Here is a 22,476-nt window from a genome sequence, read left to right as displayed (position 1 = left end):
TGGAGCTACCCTATCCTTTCTTTGACTGTAACAATGGCAGCTGTATTTGCTGTTATAAGTGAGTAGAACATAGTTTAAACATGTTTTTAAGTTAAAAAGTCCACCCGAAAACTACATTTGTGCAGTCAGTTGATCAAGATAACAATCTCGCTTTCAAATGTTATTTGTCTGAGCTCCTCAGAGCCCCAAATATTGGTGCGCTGTCACTGGGAATCCCGTTCAACGGCAGCCACTGGCCTGGTCGCTTCTTCGTGATTTTCCGCTACTGTTCGTGGCGGCTGGAAGGAGATGTTACCAGATCATTAAAATAAAACATATATTGCCGGCAGGTTTTGAACTTTAAAGTATATTTAGACATTAATAAACTGTTTCAGAGGAGTGATCATACTGATCTGCATCAGCAGTGATGTGTCTGTCTCCCTGCCAGCTCCCAAATCAGTTTTTCTAAGTGTTTGATGTGGCGCATCAAGCAGCAAAAGTACAATTTTTCCAACTCTAGCAGCTGCTGCTCCTGGAGCACCACCCGCTTCAGCTGCTCAGACAGGCTACTCAAAACACGCTGTTGGACTGTTGCTGTGCCTTCATGCGCATCAACTGTTGACTGAACTAGCTGCTTCTGCTTCTTGCGGTCTGAACGTAGCATAAGAGACCTACAGTCTGGGTATTGTGTTTTGGTATATACCGTAGGTGCAGACTACTGGTAAAGGTTTTGCTGCACAGATCAACTTTGTTTTATCACATGATACATGGTTAGCATGAGTTGGAAGACCTGTGTTACTGGTTTCTAAGATCACATTCAAGGGACTTCCAGCAGTTACAATCTGGTAGCACTGACCGTATATCTAATGAGGTTCCATTATTAATTTTTCTTTTTAGTGAGGTCATCAGGTGGGCTGTATTTTACCTTACCACCCTGGCATTGGGGTAGATAGTGCTATCTCCTGTACTGCACTGCAAAAACAATCTAGAAACAAGCAACGTTTATTTATTTTTTTTATTAAGTGTATTTACCCTAAATTTGAGTAGGTAAATTAGATAATTTGCCAATGGAATGAGTATTTTTACTCTTAAAAATATATATTTGGATAAAATGAACTTGAAATAAGACATGCAATTGTGTTTTCTTATTTTAAGTGTAAATTGTCTTATTCTATTGGCAAAATGTCTCTTTACTTCCTCAATCCAAGAACAAATGCACTTATTTTAAGAAAAAAATGACTTATCTAGATTTAGATTTTTTCCAGTGGGGCTCTGATCCACCTGGAAGTACTGAAGGATCATGTATTATTTATATACCATCCAGCGAATGGATGAACTTCTGAAGGAAAGCTGGAGCTGTCAGCACTGGACCGTTCGTGTTTCACCTTCAGAAGTCTCAGCGTGCAGACAATGGGCACAACCTATGCATCTAGCATGCAGCAGTCTTTCACTGAATGAGCTCTACTTGTGGTATAAACATAGACAATTAGCTTTGCTTCAGCTTAATGCATGGGGTGTTGATGTTGTTGTTGCTATGCTGGTTTAAGAATATGTCCTGAGATAAAGATGGTCTTCCTGATAAGCTTTTCCAACAGCTTAATCTCAGCAGTATGTTGCTGCTCTACCATACACAATAAAAAGTCAGAAAAAAATTCAGATTTCAAGTTTTCAGGAGCGCCCCCTGCAGTCCAAAGTCAGTCAACTGCGGGTAGAGTGTGCTGTGGCCCTTTCTGTGAAAAGCATCTGTTATTACTCCAATCCAGTGAATTGTTCTGGTGAACACCAAGATACTTTTAACAGTACATTAGATGAACATTAGTTCCCTGGATGTTTAACGTTTCCAGTGAGGTGGGTCTGTACCAGCAAAAGCCCACCACTGAGTAATTTGCTGTATCTGCATTGATCAGGCTTACGTTTACACCAGTTCACTGAGTTTTCTCACAGATCCTTCCTCCCAGCAGCTGTCAGTGTCAGTAATTCCATAAGTTTATACATACCTGCGGATTTTTGTACAGATTCCATTGTTTCAAAGAGGCTGTTGCTTTTTATGCAATTTTCAAATATATATATTTTTTTAAATGACTAGTTGTCTTATTCTTATGTTTCCCCTTAAACAACAGGATGATACTTTACAATAAAGATTAGTGCAGTAAGGGCATAGTTTTTTTGTTGAAGTTTTATTGGATATTAATAGTAATTTTCAGAATATTTAACCAGCCTAAATAACCATACCATTAGATAAACCGATTCACAATATAATAAGATATGCAAACCCACACCTCAACCCTTTATTTAACCAAGAACACTTTTTAAAATCATCACAATTTCATCACCTTCCAAAATGAAATAAAAATATTTAGCATGTATTTTTCATAATAAATGTATGGTTTATTAATCAATCAGTCTGTAAAACCTCTCATATTTAATTATTATGAATAAGGACCTGATGCAGAAAAAGCATTAATTAAAAAAGCAAACATTTAATGACAGTGAACCTCAATGATATTTGCTTTACATGGGTTAAATAGCCAATTTATCTGCCAATTAAAGAAACCTAGATTAAAATACCATACCAAATATATTTTAAATAAGAAATTCAAATGTGAGGTAGATGCTCATTAATCTTGTGAAAAACTATGAATGAAACAATTGAATATATATTTTCTGTGGCCTCGTTTTACACAATAGGCTATCATTTAAATTTGACGACATTTCAAATTTTGAAAAGGCCCATATACTTTCTATTGGCAGTATCTGTCAGGTTCCTGTGTGTCAGTGAGTGCGAGTTATGCATCTTCCTTCAGAGAGGATCTTTTGGCAGAACTTGCGTAGTCTGCACAGGTGAAGATAATATTTCTAATCATAGTGCAGGGCTGAAAAGAGCAGCAGAGCCTTCACTCAGTGCTGCTTTCCTGTGTGTTGTAGATGTGTGTTTTTTTGTCTTCTAGTCTCTTGCTTCCCTAAGTATTTTCCCTGACATTTATTGTCATTGACATTTATTTTGTTTGGTTTTCAGTATTTTTGTATCTTGGATTTTTGCCTCTGTTCCCCTTGGACTTAAATTAATTCAAATCTAAACTAATCTGCGTCTTCTCCTCTCTACATTTGGGTCCTTTAAACCTCCACCCAACCTGACAGTATCATTTGTTCCATTTATTTCTGCAAATGGAAAGTAGATTTAGAGTTACTTCTCCTCGATCAAAACCATAAAAATTAAGCTAAACTATATAAGTAAATACTTTTTATTTTAAAATGCCTCTATTTAATTTTCTTTCTTCTAGTCTTTTGATCCAGCAAGAGTTATTCCCCCAAATATGTTCTTTATATTCTGATGTGTATTGGTAATACCTATAACTATATTAGGATTATAACTATAACCTATAACTATAAAAGGATTTGTTGTGCAAGCATGGTTGCACGCTTGGAGCCTGCCTCTAGTTCACATATCAATTTTGATCAAGTGTACATGTCATCGAGGGGCATAGGGTGTGCTTTGGGTATTGGGATAGGCATGGGCGGTTCTAGATGGGGGGTAACAGGGCCAGTGCCTCTGTTATGAAGACAAACACAATACTGTATATGTTGAACTATATAGAACAAAAATAGTGACTTAGAGGTCTCTTACACATTTCAATTTTTTTCCTCTACAATCATGTTTTAAACATTAATGTGTTTCAGTCATGTTAAGATAGGGTCACAGTTTTTATTTGCTAGACATTATTTTGAACCACAATTTGATAACATTCTCTAATTTGTTAAAGCTGAATTGATCAGTTTTTCTTAGATTCTCATTTGAGCAAAACTGGTCATTTTCATTTGACATTAATCAAAAACATCTGATAGTCCTGAATTACCGTATTGACCCGAATATAAGAGGTTTTTTTTTTTCGTTAAAAACAATGTAAAAATGTGGGCTCGTCTTACAATCAGGGTCTAACAAATTATACTGGCTGACAGTTGTCTGGGTTTCACTACACGAACGCAACAGCAGAGGGTGTCAGTTGTTCACAGGGCTTCGAAATCACTAACTAAAACATAGCAACAGTTACACAAATGTTGCAAACAGTGAAGCTATCCATTATATATGCTAAAACATATGAATGTGAACAAAATTGAATTTGTCTCACACGCAACATATCACAATATGTTTTTGCTAAACTTGTGAAGGTGGCTGTGGGACACTGTATAGCTCTTTGCAGCAGCCAGAGATGTGAAGAAGTCCTAATGTTAACTGTGAGCATACTGCGTCCTGCTCCTACAGCTACTTCCTCACTGCCAGACCCAAATGTTGAGCGAGAATGGCCCATAACCCCAATATCAGAGTCATCCACTTCTTGGACAATTTGCTTGGTGAGATCTGGATGAGTTAAAATAGGTCCTTGGAAAATCTATAAATCCTGATAGGCTGAATTAGCTTCTCTGGAACAGATTAAACTTCTCTAGAGTAGAGATTAGGGCAGTTAGAGGTGCAGCAACTTGACTGAAGTTCTTGATGAACCCTGTAGAAGTTTTAAAATCCCGGAAAACATTGAAGTCGTTTATGAGAATCTGGAATGGGCCACTCAAGGACTGCTCTGATCTTCTCAGGATCTGACCAAATACTGTACGTGTTCTTCACCCTCTAAAATGAAACCAAGAAAGGATACTGAAGGCTTGTGGAATTCACAATTTTTTCTAGTCTGACATGGCAACAGTGTTCAGCAAGACTATTTGAGTAGATTAATGTCATTGAGGTAGACAAAGACAAAGATGATTAGAAAATCTTGTAGGATGTCATTAAGTAACGCCTGGAAAACACATAGCTTTGCAGAGACTTAATGGCATGACAAGGTATTTGTTGGGAGCTGGAGAAGTTCCACCTTTCTCCAGCAGAGTCCGCCGTGGATCCTTCCGAGTGAGCCTCCTGCACAGCTGCAGCTCATCAAGATCATCAGAGGATCCACTATATAAGCTGTCTTCAGACCTTGCCTCAACGCCGCAGTGTTGATCCAGTTGGTCAGCGCCTAAGCCTAGATCCTCAGTGTAACTTTGTGACTTTGAATCCAGCCTGGATTCTAAACCGTTGTCTCTGTCTTCCAGGAAACCAGTGTCTCCTCTGTGAAGCTCAGGAAAAGCAAACCCCTCCCCGACCCGCCCTTTTGACCAAAACCCTAAGATTCTGGAAAATTTTCCTTTTGCAGTCGGGAAATAAGAGCGGGAAAAAACCCAAACCCAAAGGTTGTTCATTATTAGACGTGAAAACCTTAAACCCCAGCAAGGGCCCAGTGATATTCCTCCCCAGACCCAAAAAAAACTCCCCCAAAAGGGAAACCCTCAAGAACCTAAAGGGTAAACCCAGTTATATTTGGGAAATCAAGTCCTGCTTGCAACGCTAATGAACTGTCTCTCACGCGGACCCCGGTTGTAAAACCATTGTGGGCCCCCAAAACCAGAAAAAAATTTTTCCTTTCATGTTTGAACCCAAAATAAACTTTTGAACTTTTATTCCTGTCATGCTTTGAAAAGGGGGAAATTTTCTTTCAATTTTTGCGGCATGTAGATTGTCGGGGGAACTTAGGTTAGCGGCATTTTACGACAATTTTTCAGCTTCCCCAAAAAACTCCCGTAAATTTTGTCAAAAAAAATTGACGTGGACTCCCCAAAGGGGGGTTTTTCCCCCATGCCCCCCCCCCCAGGGAATTCGGGGGAGGTTTTAAACATTAAATAAAACATCCCTGTGAGCTAAACAAATGCAAACCAGGGTTGAAAGGGGGGGGGTTTTCCCCCCAATTTGCCCTTTTCTGGGTAAGAAATTCTTTAAAACAAAAGTCAGGCTTAGAAATGCCTCTTTTTTTTTTAGTTTGGGAATTGATTTATTTAAAAAAAAGTTAGGACCAAAACAGATTTTAAAAAGTGACAGAGAAATTACATTTAGACTTTTTTAAATTAAAAAAAAAATTTGCATTTTAAAAAAAAATAAAAGGGTTGGGTTCTGTAAATTTTATTTTAAAATTCAAATTATTAAAGGGGGAAAAGTTTCAAAAAAAGGTCTGAAATGATTTTTTTTTAAAAAATGGCGCATTATTGGGGGAAGTGGGCCATGAGAAGATTGGTTTAAAAACCCTTGTGGTCATAAGGTCCCCCCCGGGTAAGGGTCCGCAATTGCAATCGCACCAAACGGAAAAAGGGAAACGGGGGAAAAATTTCCCCTTTGTTTTTAAATTTTTTTAAAATATAGCAGCAACAGACCCTGTGACTAGAAATTATACCCAAAATTCTTATTTTATATATATATATATATATATATATATATATATATAATATATATATTTTTTTTTTTTTTTTTTTTAAAAATATTTATATTATATTATATATATAAAAATAACCCCCGTTTTTTTTAAAATGATTGGTTTCCCAAAAACTTTTGGGGTTTATTCCCAACGAGGAAGGGGTTTTCTCATCCCCCTCAAAATATTTTTTTAAAACCGGGGATTTTTAAACTTTAATAAAATTCCATTCAAAAGAAATTTTCTTATTAAGGAATAAAAGAGATGGGGATTTGGAAGTATGAAAAATTTTTTCTTTTAAAAAAAAAAAGCTTTTTTAAATTTTATCCTTACCCCCTTTAAACAAAAATTACAATATATTGGGCAGAAACGGGAACATTTTTGGATGATGGGGTTTTTTTTTTTTTTTTAATATGTCATTTTAAAATTTAAAACACTCACAGGGTTCTTTAACGGGAAATAAAGTGATTTTAATTTAATGCTTTTTTAAAAATGATTTGAAATGATTTTAATCCCCCCATCAAAAACCCATGTACACAAGTTATTAGTGTACTAAAATTATGAAGGAGCTGCAAGCGGGAGTTCCATGACTTTTTGTATGTAAACACACAAAAACACCACATATAAAAGGGAATTTTTATATCCTCTAGTTTTTATTCTCCCCCCTTGGAGCGAAAAATAATTTTCGGGCAAAATTTTTTTTTTTAAAGCTTTTTTTTATTAAAAAAAATTTATAAAACAACGATAAACGTTTTTTAAAAAATTTTTTAGTCCCAAATTAAGGCCTTGAAAAAAAAAAAAAAAAAAAAAGAATGTTTTTTTTAATTATTTTTTTTGATCCGGGCCCCCCTGGTTCATTTCGCGCCATGCTCCCTACGTCCCCAAGGGGAAACTCAAAGGCGGTGTGAAACCCAAACTTTGGGAATGTATGCTTTCCCTTTGGGTGAGGGTTTGGGAGCTTTTGGATTTTGGGGGGTTAAAACCCCTCGGGAACGGTGGCGACTTTTGATCGAACAAGACGAACTCAAAGAAGAGATGCTAGGGGAAAAAATATATGTTCAATTACTCCCTGCAAACTAAAAGCACCCAAACCCTAAGATCCCGGCTAAAGGGGTTTAATAGTACCCTTGCTAAAACAAGCTTTTTTAAAAGTGTTTTTTTTTTGTGTTTTTACAGGAACCCAGAACGCCTTTCTTCAAAAATGGGAGACTAATTGCAGGCGAAATAACCGGGCAAAGGGAAAGATTTTAAAAAAATTTGTTTATTCTGGGAAAAAGGGAAATTGGTTACGGATGGATCCCGATATAGCTTTTACATTTTTTTTTCCAGACCCCCCAACCCTCGGCTTTTTCCAGATTTGAAACCGATTTTTGTTAAAGAGGGCATTGTGTTTTAATGACTTTTTTAAAAAATGTTTTTTTCCTTTTGTTACTGTGACTTGGTTTGATTTTTTTTTTTATCCCCAAATTTAAAAATTTTTAATTTTTTTTTTCCAGCTGCGTTAAGAGTATTTTAACGGAAAGCAGGGTTCCAATATACCACCCCAGCCAAAAACGTGCGGGGCGGAGGCTATCTCCCGGGGGAGTGGGGCCAAAAGAAAGGGGTAAGCCCTTTTTTTTGGTGATTTTTTTTCTTTGGAAATTAATAGGTTTTGCCCCCATACCGGGTGCGCGATTCATTTTTTTTTTTTTTTTTTCAGTTTGCTAAAAAGCGGGGAAAGATTTTTGGGGGTTTAGCAGATGGGGGAAGTGGAACTTGGAATTCCCCCTTCCTCGGGGGTTTTGGGTCTCTGGAGGGATTGTACGGGTCGCCCCCATTTCTTTAAGGCCGGATTCATGAACCTGTGTTAAGCTCCCAGCCCCCGGTTGAAGGGGGGGGTTTTTTTTTGGCCAAAGTACGGGGCCACGCACACTAGGCGTTGCACATCGGACCTGCCCGGGAAAGGGAAATTGTCCTTTTATAACCCCGAGGAAGCAAAGGGGCCCTTTTTCAGGGAATTTTTTTTAATTTTTTAAGAAACGCATTTTTTTGGGTTTAGGGTTGTATATATTTGTGTTTCAATAAAGTCTTTCTTTGCATAAACAGCTTTGGAAAATTCTTAAATTTCCTTTTTAAAAATTTCCCTTCTTTCCCTTTGAGGGTTTCCATAATAATTTTTAGTAGGTGGGGAAAAACAAAAATACAACCATATAATGAAAAAATAAAAGAATGAATAAATATATGAATGAATAAATTATATATTTTATATATATTTTATTTTATTTTTTATGAATAAAATATAAAATTAAATTTTAAATATGTAAATTATAAAATTTTCCCAAACCCAATCACGACCCGATTTTACTTTTTTTAAAAAGAAGGGGTTTTCCGCCCAAATACTCAGTAAGAAAATTTAAAGCCGGGGGGCCCCACGTGTGGTTTTGTTTCCCAATCACGAGCGTTTTTTTCTTGTTTGAAAATTGTGGGTTTCGCCAATACTAAAGGAAAGGTTATTCAACCCAGCCCGGGCCCAGCCCGGGGAGTTGGTATTAATATGAAATTTTGGGCCTTTTGGAAGCTGATCGTTTCCACAAACGTCCCGGTACTTTTCCGACAATTTGTGGCACGACAAACGGGGGACAAGCGGGGTTGAAAATTTTGGGAAAAAACTGACGAAAATAAGGCGGGTTTGGCGGGAGTTTTTTAGGGGGGTTTTTTACGGGGACAAAAAATCTCAACCTTTTCATGCAGTGTGTGGGCGTCAGGGGTTTTTTCTGCATATTTTTGGGTCGAAATTAGTGAACCCCATAAAACAGAACACTGGGGCCCCAAATTTAAAGGCCCACAGATCACTTACCCGTGTTTGAGGAAGGGGGCGGCCCAGTTTCCATGGCCCGGCCTGGCGCCCCGGGGGATTTTAAAAACCCACATAGAAGGAAAAAAATCAAGAACCCAAAGTTTTGCTAATTAATAAAACCGCAAACCGCTTGCACGACACCTAAAAAACCCATTTCGGGGTCCTTCCCACCCCCGAGGTTCCAAAGCGGGTGGGGGTTTCATCCGAGTTCCGCCCAATCTTCCAAAAAAGTTTTTGGAAAATGAAAAATTGAAAAAGGTTTTTTTATTTTCGTTCTTGGGATTTTTTAAACTCCCCCCGGGCAGCTTTTCCACGGATTTAAAAAAGGGATAACCTTCACCCTTTTTCTCAGCTAACAGGAAGGGGTTGGAGTGGGCCCCCAGGCAAGATTTGCCCCATACGATACCCTTAACTGCTAGTTCACCTGATTTCCTCTCTAAATTTTAATAGGTATTAAACCAAGAGACTGATCAAACCATTGATTTCCCGAGCTTTTCCCCCTAAAGAGGGGAAATTTTTCTGTGGTTTAAAATTCTCCATAATTCCCGGGTTTTTAAAGGGGCCCAGTTTCCCCGGATGGGAAACCAAAGCGGCTTAAAGGGGACCTTTTTTTCTTTGTTTTTTTTAAAAATGAGCACATTAAAGATGTTTTGCAACCCTCACGAACCGGGCACCCTGGGAAGTTTTTTAATTCGTCTCATGATCAGTTTGGGGACAATAGAACCCGTCCCCGAAACAGTATTTTAAAAAAGCGGGGGGAAACCCACTTTTTTCCCTGCCTCACAAAAACCAAAAAAACTTTTTGGGTTTTTCCCTCAAAGGGAGCGGGCTCCCCCATACGGAGACCAAAGTCCCAGTTTCAAAAGTTTTCAGGCCTCTTTTGGGGCCCCGGAAAGAGATTTTAAAATTTCAGGTGGGACACAGGGTCCCCCCAAGGGGCCCAAAAGACGTTTTTAAGAAATTTGAAATTTTTACTGGGGGGGTGGAGAGGGAAATTCATGTTCCCTGGGCTAAATCAAAAGCCGGGGCCCCGCCAGAGGTTGAGGAGTTGGGGGCCCAAATTTAAACACTAAAAAATTTCCCCTCGCCAATTATTTTCCCTGCCACGTTTTTTATGCAACCAAAACCCTTTCCTTTTTCATTCATCACTGGGTTGTGAAAGGGGAACTTAATCGATTTAACCTGCCCAAAAACCCCAAATTTAAAAACCTTTCCCTCGACTCCCCTCTTGTGTTTGCTTTTTGGGGGGAAAGAGACTTCACCAATTTTCCCATCAAACTAACCCCCTCGAGCTATTCTGTCAGGTAAACCAAAGAGACAATAACATTTTTTTTTTTTTTTCCCCCTGCATTTTCCCCCTTGGTCCCTTGGCCCCAAAGGGTTTTGGAAAAAGCTAATCCTACTTTAAATTTGGGAAAAGCGCACCGGGAAAATCATGGTCCATTTCCCAAACAAAAACATGCCTCGGGTTTAGCTCCCCCCTTGGGGTTGGGGTCCCTAGAGGTGGGGGGAAGATGGCCCTTTTCCCTTTTCCCCGTTCCCCCGAGTCCCATACCTAGCTCCTGCTTCAGAAAGGTCAGTGAGAGCCCCTACCTCCCCCACAGACCAATGACTCCCCATTGAACTTTTAAACCGGGGCACCACTACCAAGCAAGGGTAAAAAATTTTTTCCCAAGCCTAAAAGAAAAACCATGGAAAAAAAATTAATGAATCATTGTTGCGGAAAAAATCCCCCCCATTTTCCCTTCCTTTGGGCGCTGGTTTCCCTTCTTCGTTGGAAAGAAAGATGGCTCTCTGAGACCCTGTATTTATTAAACCCAGGTTTTTAACAAATCACAATAAAGAACAAAATTTCCCCTTTCTTATCGCCTCTTTCAATTTTGAAACCCGTACAGGGAGCCCCAGTTTTCTCTAAACTGGAATTTTTAAAGGGGAAACCCTATCATCTTCTTTGGACCGAGAAGGAGGGGAAAAGGAAAACACCTTCAAGATCCATTGGGCCCAAAATTTTAGTATTTTGGTTTAAAGCCTTTTGGTTTTAACTAACCCCGCCTTTCTTCCAAATCCTTTTGAATGATGTTCTCAAGATTTTTTTAAATGTATTTGTCTTGTTTTTCTTGACGGGCATACTCAATTTTCTCCAAGAACCCCCCAAAGAAACTAAAAAAAGTCCCCCTTGTTTTAAAAGAGACTGTGGGAACAAGTGTTCGTTAAAGGTTAAAAGTGCGGGAAATTTTACCCGTTTTCATACCTTTTTGGGGTTTGTGCTTTGAGGGCGGCCAGGTAAAACCCTCTGAGGACAAGGTAAAAGGGAGTTTTAAAACTGGCCAGTTCCAGAAAAACCCAAAAACTACAGAGAATTTTTTAGGCCCTTTTCAAACTTTTAACGTCGGGGTTTATCCCGGGAAATATAGCCCAACCCCCCCTTCCCCCTTAAAAATTTTTCTGACCTTGTCAAATGGGTTTTCGTGGAATCCCGAGGCGCAAGCTTGGGGTTATAAATTAAAAACTTTATTTTCTGAGGGACCAGGCTAATTCAGCCTGACCCCGCTAAAAAGGGTTTTTTTTGAGGTGGAAACCCTTTAGGGTTTGGAAATTGGAGCTGTCCTTTCCCCGAGAAATTACCGGCTCAAAGATCCCCCCTTGTGCATTTTCTTCCCCGTAGATTTCCCTTCCCCGACAGAATTAATGTTGGGGACCGAGAGCTTTTTGGCCATCAAATAGCATTGGAGGGGTGGAGACATTTGGGTGGAGGGAGCTGGGGATGGTTTTTTTTATGGATGACCACAAGAAACCCGGTTACCCCCCAATAAAAGCAAGCCAAACCTGCCAATCCGGTGGGATTTTCTTCCCCACGGTTTTTTAAACTCTTTATCCCCTACAGAAACCCCCGGGTCCAAGAATGTTTTAAACCCGGTTCTCTCTTTGTCTTTATTGTCGAACACCCCCAGACAATTAACCCGTCCCCTTCCCCCTTCCCGCACCCGTGGGAGTGGTTAACTGGAAATTTAATGACCCCTTTTCAAATTCCCCCCTGGCCCCTGAACCCGATCCAGTAGGTTTCCCCCAAAAACCCAACCTATTTTCCCTCTTCCTCAGGTCCGTTCATCCAATGGAAATGCTGCCCCAAATTTTTGTCAAACCCGGATCAGAGAACAATAGCTTTGATTCAAGACGCTTCTGGTGGCCCCCCCTCCTAAGGGTTTTTAAGGGGTATGTGTTGGGTTTCTCCCCATGAGCCCGTAAAAAAAGCCTCACACCAACCCCTTTCCCTTTGGCCTGCCTTTCAGCCCCTCCCCTTTCCCCCCCGCCCTTGGTCCCCTATCGCCATTGATTTGTCCCCCACCCCCCCTTTTTCGGGTAAAGGGCCACCCTTTTCACCCCGAAAAGTTTTTGAAGGGGCCCGCTATCTCATTCCCCCTTTGGGGAAATCCCCCCAGCCTTCCAAAACGCCCGTCCTCGTCAAAACGTTTTCCCTTTTCCCGGCTTCCCCAAGAGCCTCTCGGGGGGGTCCCCAGTTCATTTCCCCGGTTTGGAAGGCTTTCCCCGTTCTTCTTCGGCTGTTTAAAAACCCCCTCTGACCTCTGGTTCCCCCCTCAATCTAAAGGGCCAAAAAGAGAGGATGAACCAGCAGTGGAAACAACTCTTCGTTGCCTCAAACCCCTAAACAAACCCCTGGACTGGACCAATTTTTAAATTGGTTTGAATTGCGCAAACTCCCCCAATCTGTTCCATGGCAAACTCCCCCTTCCCGGTTAGTTCGGTTATCAACCTTCCCCTTTTTTTCCCCCAGAGAGAAAAGAGATTTCGGGGCCAGTAGTAAAACCCAAAAAATCCCCCCGCTTTTCCGAAAATTGGAGAGAAACCATTTTCCCCCCCTAAACCCATTTCAGAGGGCCCCAAAAAACGCCCCCGGTACAAAGAGGGCCCAAAAGGTTGGCTAACCACTCGGGACATTCCCCTTAAGGGGGGGTGTCCCCCAAAAAGTCCCCGCCCAGATTCAAAGGGCCCCCACAAGATCTCCCGAGTCTCCGCCCCTTTAGCCCTCCCCTTAAATGCCCCCGGGTTTTCCCGGGTTTTAAAAACCAAATTTTCCCTGTCACAAGTCAAACCCGGGCGCTGAGTTCTCTGGGCCCCCCTTTTGACTCCCCCCACCCGGCCCTGGAGGTCGATGGGGATCCAGCCCTTTACCCTTCGAAAACAAACGTGGATCCTCCCCCGAGGTCGCGGGGTTTTGGAGTACATTTTGTTTGACTGGGAGGGATAAAGGGGGGAGGATGCCAGTGGGTTGGGGTTACAATTCCCAAATTTCCCCCAAACGGGGGAGTACGAGCGTTCCTGCCCCCTTTGAACCCTTCCCGGGGCCCCCCAAGGGGGGCGTTAAGGGGGGTTGGGGGTGGGGGGGGGGGGGGGGGGGGGGGTAGTTGGGGAGTGGAAAGTTTCCCCCTTTCCCCAGCAAAATTGTTGCCCTGGGTCCTTCCCAGTGGTTTCCCGACGGAGCTCTCCGGATCTCAGGGATCCCCTATATAAGTTTTCAACATTGCCCAAAGCCGCCGTGTTTATCCAGTGGTCACGCCTAACCTAACCTCTTTTAACCTTTTTTGATTTTAAACACCCGGGGTTCTAACCCTTGTTTGTCTTCCAGGAAAAACCCGTGCCCTCGGAAGTCCCGGGGAGTTTAACCCGCCCAGCCGACCCCCTTTAGCCAAAAAATAAGAAAATAGGAAATTTCCTGCCCGTCAGGACCCAAGGGGCTTGAAAAACCCAAAACCCAAAGGGTTTTTCCCATTATTAGACGTGAACGCTGAAGCAGCAAGCGGACTAGCTGATCAACCCCCCCCCCCCCCCCCTCCCCCAGATCCAACAGTTGGGCCCCTTCCCCCCCCAAAGGCCCCCCCCCCAACCCCCAAGAACCCCCAAGGGGAAATCAGTTTTCATCAAAATCAAACCCTGTTGCAAAGCTAAATGAAAATGTCTCTCATGCAGGGTCCGGGAAACCAGTTGTCCAGGCCCCGAAAAAGAACCATACTTTCCGTGTGTTGTATCAAAATAAAAATTGTTGAACTTTTTTTTTCCCGTGGGCGTTTAGTGGTGTTTTGCATACTTGGGTTTGCCTATTAGTGAACCCCTCATGGGGAATTTTTCCCAAAATGACCCAAAAGGGGGCTTGAAAAGGGTGGGGGGTTTTTTCGGAGAAAAACATTTTTCATTTACTCCTTGGGAAAATTTGGGCCCGTGGGCTGAAGAGGCCAAAGCGAATGGGAGATGGGAGGGGTTTTGTATTTTTTAATATTTTAAAATAAAAAAAAAACTTTTGGTCTTTACCCCTAAATGCAACAGGTTTCCCGGCAAATGGGAAATTTTCTTTTTTTCTTTACTGTCCCGGTTTTTCCACAGTTTCTTCTTTGGGGTGCTTTTTCCTAAGTCTTCCGGTTTTGTCATGTGTAACTATTATCCAGTTTATTGCACACAGTGTTCCTGAAAATGTCAATGCTCAAACTGGTGCTAAAGCTCAAATCTTTAAAAAAATATTTGACCGCTTAATATACTTGAAAAAGGGCAAACCATTTGCAGATCTAAATGTAAAGCATTCATAAGGTTAGGTTCAGGGTGAGGGTTACAGTTAGGCTTTAGAAATGCAATAGAAATTAATGGAAGTCAACGGAAAGTCCCCAAATGTATAGAGGAACTTGACTGTGTGTACGGCAATGTTTTTGCAACCTTGTGGGGCAAAGGTTGCAAAAATGTTGCTACAGTTTGGGGACTTAGGTACTTGTAATAACCAATGACTGGTTGCAATAAGGAGAAGTTGTTTTCTTGGGGTGGGGGTTAGGTTTAGGATTAAAGGGTGAATTGTGTTTAGGTCAGGTTTAGGGTTAGATATGTGCTGGTAATGGTTAGGGTTAGGGTAAAGTTCTTGGTTAGGCCATAGAAGTAAATGTAAGTCAATGGAAAGTTCCCACAACAATAGTGTAACAGAAAATGTGTGTATGTAATATATATAAACTGAATTCAAAGGAATTAGCTACCAAATAAAGTATGTATCATGCATTACAGGCTGGCTTTGAACTGGAGGCTGTTATTGTAACTTAATTGTTGAAATACTCAAAAAGCAGATAGTGTTTCTGCAGTTAAAAACACATTTTGATTCAGAAGACAGGAGCTTTTTTTATTATTTAAAAAAAAAAAGCTCTTGTATTTTTTCTAGTTTAGTTTAGCTGTCAGTCAAACTAGTGGTTTTTCATTTTGTGAGGTTTAGGTGCAGTATCTTAAAAATAAGTGCAATGAAGGTAGTGGACCTAAAGTGTTCAAAGAGGTTGATAATGACAGGGACAATGAATGTCCCTCTTGGAAAGGATACAACAGAGACTTCAAACACTGTTTCCAACAAAATACAAGACATCAGGAAACCACAAGAACATTACTTCATGGAGGATTCATGTTTTTTTTAGTTCTTAAATTGTAATTCAATTTCAATTCAACGTACTGATTGTCATTGTATATCATTGACATATCATTACTGTCATTGTACTGATAGATTATTTAATAAATTTACCCATTTTGATTTTGGTGTTACAATAAACAGTTGAACAACAGTAAAGGGGGTCTGGGTGGCAAGACAAATACAGATAAACCTTGTCATCTTCTATTCACAGAGTGTATACAAAACAAAATTTCATTTTGTACAGCTGTCATGACATTTGCATTTCTTAAAGTGCAGCAGTGATCATAATGAACACAAAAACATACTGCATTAAACACATTGGAATGGTCAGTTCGATGCAGAGTCTGTGACATGATTTAGTTATTTTTCAACAGTTCAGCTGTCTGAAAGGTGTGGGGAAGAAACTGTTTTGGAATCTGCTGGACCTGCATCTAATGCTGCAAAGCCTCTTCCCTGAGGGAAGCAGGGAGAACAGTCCATGTTGGGGGTGTGAGGGGTGATTTATAATGTCAGTGGCTCTGGACACACAGCGCTGGGATGAAATGTCTTTTATGGAGGGAAGAGGAGCCCTGATGATCTTCTCTAGAGTTCTCCCTATTCTTCTCACCTTCTTCCAGTATGCGGCGCTGCAGACCCCACACCATACAGTAAGCCAGCTGGTCAGAATGCTCTATATGCTGCTTTTGTAGAAGGTCGTGAAGGTGGGTGGAGGCAGGTGGGCCCTCCTCATCCTCCGAATGAAGTACATGAACTTTTGTTCCCTTTTTAGCAGTGAGGTGGTGTTTACAGTCCAGCTGAGGTTGTCTGATGTGCATCCCTAGGAATTTGGTGCTGCTGACCACCTCTAAAGTTTAGCTGTGGAGCATGGTTAGGCCAGTTTTTTCGTGAAATCAACAATGATTCTATTCCTTAAATTTTCAAAACAAACGTTACTCTTGGCTCCGGTTTTATGTTTATAAATATTTATTTCATGTCATGTGCGCCATGCAGGGCAGATCATTGGCACCATCCACATCTAGTGAAAAGTAATGTAATTGGATGAGTCATAATGCGAACACTCATTGGTTAGCTAAAGGAAATCATCAGAAGCAAACTGGTGTTCTTAAACTGCAAACGCGAATTGTCTATGCCATGCTACAATGTCGGATTCAGAAAAAGATGTTGAAATAGTTGATAGGGCGGACACAGGCGAGAGCGTATCGAGCGATAGAGACGGAGACCAACAAGACCTTCCTTATCCTTGGCCCTATCTCAAAGAATTTTTCAAAATAGTCGATAAATTGAGCTTTCAATTCATATAGTGGCATCTGGCTGTTTTTTTTAAAGGTTACTTTAAACTTGAAGTAGTTTTTGGAGCACATACATTTTCACTTTTAATTGAGTAAAGAGGTCAAGTTGATACTTCAACTTTTACCAGAGTGTTTTTAAACTGCAGTATGTGTACTTCTACCTAAGTAAGAAATTTGTGTACTTTTGACACCACTGAGTGTCATCAGGGTGAACAACAGGGGTCTCAGGACGCAGCCCTGAGGGAAGCCTGTGCTTAGGATGATGACATCAGAGGTGTTCTATCCAACCTGAACTGACTGAGGTCTGTTGGTGAGGAAGTCTAGCAGCCAATTGCAGAGGGGTGTATTGAATCCCAGTTGTTCCAGTTTGCCCATCAGATGCTGTGGGATGATGGTGTTGAAAGCTGAACTGAAGTCCAGGAACAGCATCTGCACTTGGGTGTTCTATTCCTCCATGTGTGCCAGGCTCAGGTGACGAGCAGTGGAGACGCCGTCTGCAGTGGAGAGGTTTTGTAGACGATATGTTCTTTAACCAGCCTTTTGAAGCATTTCATCATAATAGGAGTCAGTGTGACAAGGCAGTAATCATTGAGTGAGGTGACCTGAGGCTTCTTGGGGACCAGAATGATGGTGGCAGACTTGAAGCATGCTGGCACAGACGGATCGGTCCAGCGAGTTGTTAAAAATGTCTGTGAGGACACCAGACAGCTGATCTGCACACTCCTTGCACACCCGCCCAGGTATGTTATCGGGTCTTTCTTGGATTGACTCTTTCTTAGTTTTCCTCACTTCAGCTATGTCAAGGTTAAGTGCCTCCTCTCCCTGGTGGGCACGGCTTTCACTGCTGAAGTGCTGTTTAGTGCGCCAAACTTTCCAAAGAGGTTGTTTAGCTAATTTAGAAAGTCAGTGTTTGCTGCATCTACTGGGGGGGAGGGTGTGTTGTAGTCTGTCACCCTTATGCCTTGCCACATCCTCCTAGAGTCATGGAAAAGATCATGAATTTTCTGGCCGTGGTTCTGCTTCGCTGGTCTGATGGCATGGTTTATGTTGGAACGCGCTGTCCTCAGTACCTCTTTATCACCAGACTTGAAAGCTGAGTTCCATGCTTTTAGCGATTTCCTAACCTCCCTATTCATCCAGGGTCGTTGGCTGCTCGGATGGTGATTTTATGTGATACTGACATCTTCAATGCATTTGCTGTTCCAGTAAAGTCTATGGCTGCATCTGTATAAATTTTGAGGATCTTGCCTGGCCTGGACAGTCCTGATCTCATCCTTATGAATAGTTCTGGGATGAACAAGAGCAGGTGGTAAAAATTACCCTGACCCTGAAAAAACCCACAAACGTTATGAAAGACTTTTACAGAGTATTTAAAGCTGCTATTGTGGGAACAGGGGTCCTTCACCAGATAGGACCATATATCATGTACACAAAAGTAGACAAATACCTTTGGTTTTAGTGTAGCTATTAAGAAGAAGAATGAACATGTACAAAGAAGATAATTGTTAGTCAAAGATTTCTTCTTATTACTCCTAGAAAAAGCTGGAAAGGTGTAAAACATGGAGTAACTTTTTTATTGTTTTCACTTCATATAGTTTTTACTTTCCAACAGTTTATTTTCTTTGTACAGCTAAACAATTAAACCATTAAATTATTTAGCCTTATGTGCATGTTTTGTATTCTGTCCACTTGTCTACTATGCCATTATCACACCTGAATTTCCTCACTGAGGGACAATGAAGCTTTCCTTTATACCACTTCTATTTTTCCAAATATTCCAAAGGCCAAACTTGTGCTTTTCAATCATGGGAAGATCAAAAAAATACATTTAAAATAAAATTTTAAAAATGATTGTACTTTAACTCCTCAAATTGTTTGTATACCTTTCCTGATGGATGTTAAATTTTTTCTGTGTGACTGTATCCTTACATACAGTAGTTTATAACTGAGTGTATAAATCAAATGAACAACAAGGAATATTAACCTGTAGATTAAAGAGTAGTGACTTGTAACGCATACCTTTCCTACAATGATTCAGAGAACGCCTTAGTGCTGTCTTCTAAACAAATCTGGGTCAGGCACAGAGAATCATCTCAGGCTTCACAGCAGCTATGAATAACATGGTCTGCTGTCTAATAATGACCCTTTTAAGATATGTCTATGCTTGCCCATGCATATTCCACCCATCCTATGTCCTCATAAGGGCCAAATCACTTCAATACTTAGCGTTAGTCATGCCCTGTCAGCACACGCAGCACAGTGTTGAGACGGATCCGTCACGAGTTCCTGTATTACTGTAATAAAGGGTTGTGTTAACTGGGACTGGCCTGAAAGGGTTGAGTAATTATGTCCCCGTCTGGTGTGATGTGGTGCTTCCACAAGCTGTGGTATTTTTTTTTTTTAATTACATCATGACAGGTTACCTTTTAAGAAAAATATAATTTATTACATAACAGATAAAATGTAATGTAGAAAAAAGATCTCTGCACATTCAACTGCAAAGTGTAATCCATATGTATAAAACAAATATATGTTTCAATAATATCAGGTGTGGCTCTGATATAAAATCAACTTTATTTTAACTTGATTAAAAACATAAATTAAAGTTTTGTATAAAACATTGTGCAATTACAAAACAAAAGCAAAATAAGAAGTCTTGCAAAATTTACAAAAGGCATTATAGAGGAAGCAAAAACTGTTGAAAAGTTCTGAGAATAGCATGTCAATATGAATAAATCAGTACTGACAAAAATGCTGAGGCCAGGCCATATAAAAGTCATTGTGCACAAGTGACCTAGACAAGTCAAGAAACTGGAGGCATTAAAGGAAACGTATTACACAGACTCAGCAGAGCCTCCAAATCCCCTTTTCATCACGTCAGTCAAAATAAGCTATAGAAAAATTAGGGTTTGGAGGTCTGACGTCGGCTGCAGAGGTAGGTTAAAGGAAAAGCAGATCTGCTGAGCAGCTCGCTATAAGCCTGTCGAAACTGTCTGTTCATGACTGCATACAGCACAGGGTTAATGCAGCTATTGAGCCAGGTGAGGTTTGCACAGAACATATGCAGCATCTGTGGGGCACGGTTTTGTTTATCAGCTATATTTAGCAACAGAAAGGGGACATAACAGCACACAAAGCACAGAAAAACGGTGAAACACATGCGGGTCACCCTTTTGAATTCTCCATCATCTCCTGAAGTCGAGGATTGGGATGCGGGAGCAGCGCTTTGGGTCACTGACTTGGCATCTCGGGACTTTAAGTGTGTTGCCAATTTCTTGGATGGTAGAACCTCTTTTTCCTTATCATCCGTGCTTTGGTCTGGTTCCACTTGGCTGCTTAACTCTGAGCTACATGTCTTTCCCACACCACTTTCTACTCCACTATCATCCGTTCCCTGAGCTGAAGGAGCAGGTCTCTTCCTGGAAGAGTGTCGACTCAGCCTGTAGCGGAGCAAAGCTTTTGATGCAATCCTAACCTTTCTGTAAATGAGCATGTAGAAGACTCCAACGCATCCTAGGCCAAAGAAAAAATAGAAAAAAAGCAGGATGGTGGTATAGGGGCGACCCTTGGTGCGATGGAAGCTGCAGGTACACACCTGAGGCACAAACACGTAAGTAGACCAGAGTGGGCCAAAGCTGGCCAGACCCAGACCCCATGCTGAGATAAGGAGCAAAATAAGTCCACGATTAGAAAACACGCGGTCAAAAACAGCTCTTTTGGCAACCAGGAGGTATCTACTTATTGCCAACAGGCAGAGGGTGATGATGGAAACAGAGTTGGAGAGGAAAAGCAGTAACCCAAAGATCTGGCACCAGAGCTGACCACTTCGCCATTGAAGGTGCAGGTAAGAGTCGACAGAGATGGGTTGCAGGATGGTACAGTACAGAAGATCAGCCACAGCCAGGTTAACGATGAGAACATTGAAGCGAGTCCGGAGATGGGGATCCAAGGAGAAGGCTAGGATGGTCATAAGGTTCCCCACCGTTCCAGTGATGGTTACAACACATCCCCACAGCACGGCAAAGTACCGGTACCCTATGACCGAGGAGATGTAGCAGGAGAAGAGGTCGTCCTCCGTTTGGTTTGTCTGATTCATCTCCATTCTGAAAAATCAAAGAGAAGTTGGTTTCCTTCAAATGAGTCTTTTTAAGCCTGTTACATTACAGGCTTAAAAAGGAAGTTATGAGGGGACAAAATAAATCAACCACTTCCTTATACAGCGCTCACTGAAACTGTTTATGAAGGTGTTTATTTTAATTATAGTTTGGTTTCTTTGTAGCTAAAGGGAGGTACAAAAATGATAATTTTATTTCATACTAATGTAACAGATTAGCTAAACAAGTCCTATTTTTTTGAATTATGCAAAAAAAAACTTTTGTTTTAGATTTTACAGCAACACAGTAAATGGTAAAAGGTAATGACATTTACCATTTAACACAGTAACTACACGACAATACTGCAAAAAAACAGATTCTGAAAACTTAAAAAGGTCCCCAAATCTATTTGAGAAATTGTATCAAGTTTAAAAAAAATAAAAAACAAACAAACAAACAAACAAAACAACAAAAAGATAATCAAACTCTAAAAATGTAAAACAAAAATTCTGTTTTAATCACAAAATTAAGAAGAGGTTAAAGCCAGTTTGTACATACTACATAAACAGTATTTCAATCAGTAAATGGTTGAGGATAATGAAAATATTTATTTCAGCTTACTAAGATCGACTCTAATTAGAAGATGGAACAACTTCTGCAAATTCTAACTAAAGAATGAGATGTTCAAACTAACAGAAAACAGTAAATAGAGATGTAACAATTTTTAAAATCAAAAGTCAGCTTTTCCAAATAGAGCATAAACATTCGGTAAAACACTCTTTTTGTTTCTTGGTTTGTGAAATCTATTTAACAGTAAACCACATAAATAAGGACAAAAAAAGCACTCGAGTGATTGATTATGAGGCATTTTTTGAAGGAGCTAAATATAATGAAAGTTTAAGTAGAAAATAAAGCTCTTACCTTCTCTCTGCTTTGTGTTTCTGCCCAATAGTTGTGTCTGTTAGTCATTCCTCTTCTGCTCAGACAAGCTGCATATTTCTCTTCCTGCTTAGCTTTTTTTTAAATGCATCCTCTTTATAAGACTGCAGTACTGCAATAGTCTTGGGTTTTTTCTCCAGGCAAAAATTCTTGAAACCCTAACCCTAAAATAAGTCAACATAGACTATTGACACTTTGAAAAAAATAGATCTCCTAAGAAGGATCTTATCAAGGAACAAAAAAAATCCTCAGGCAGTTAATGTTTCAAAACCTTTACAGCCATTAAAACCCACACCCTATAAACCACAGTCCAAAGTAAAAACACAACCCACATTATAGTGGTACTTATTTTACGGGTTTGGAACAAATCTTTTAATCCAGTACACTGATATATTTCACCATTAAACATTAGGATCTGAGGAGTTTTAAAAACAGTTTCATGTCTATTTTACCCACTGAAGGGACAGCCTTTATGATTTAAGGTGTATATAATGCAGGCACATGATGATAAATGTATATATATTTTGATAACACATATACTTACAAGAAACAGAGAGGTAACAGCGACAGACTGAAAACAGAAGACCAGACAATGAGGGAACAGAAAGCAGGGATTTAAAATCAACAG

At 40.4% G+C, this 22,476-nt stretch overlaps 1 protein-coding gene across 1 annotated transcript; it reads right to left on the bottom strand.

The window, feature by feature from the left end:
* Window positions 1–19,370: 19,370 nt before the first annotated feature.
* On the bottom strand, window positions 19,371–21,927 carry gpr84 (G protein-coupled receptor 84). The gene is made up of 2 exons (XM_038275238.1): window positions 21,835–21,927; window positions 19,371–20,920 (listed from the first exon to the last, which is right to left on the bottom strand). The coding sequence occupies exon 2, from the start codon at window positions 20,915–20,917 to the stop codon at window positions 19,718–19,720; it is 1,200 nt and encodes a 399-aa protein (XP_038131166.1). The 5' UTR covers window positions 20,918–20,920; window positions 21,835–21,927; the 3' UTR covers window positions 19,371–19,717.
* Between the last annotated feature and the right edge of the window lie 549 nt (window positions 21,928–22,476).

This window comes from Cyprinodon tularosa, unplaced genomic scaffold, assembly GCF_016077235.1.
Source record: "Cyprinodon tularosa strain WSP-4 unplaced genomic scaffold, ASM1607723v1 ctg95, whole genome shotgun sequence".
NCBI lineage: Eukaryota > Metazoa > Chordata > Actinopteri > Cyprinodontiformes > Cyprinodontidae > Cyprinodon > Cyprinodon tularosa.
The sequence above is the reverse complement of the archived record's forward strand: the minus strand, read 5'-3'. Positions and strand labels throughout refer to the sequence as shown.

Coding starts and splice junctions, on each gene's coding strand:
- gpr84 (XM_038275238.1), bottom strand. CDS start 20,917: ATGGAGATGAATCAGACAAACCAAACGGAGGACGACCTCTTCTCCTGC.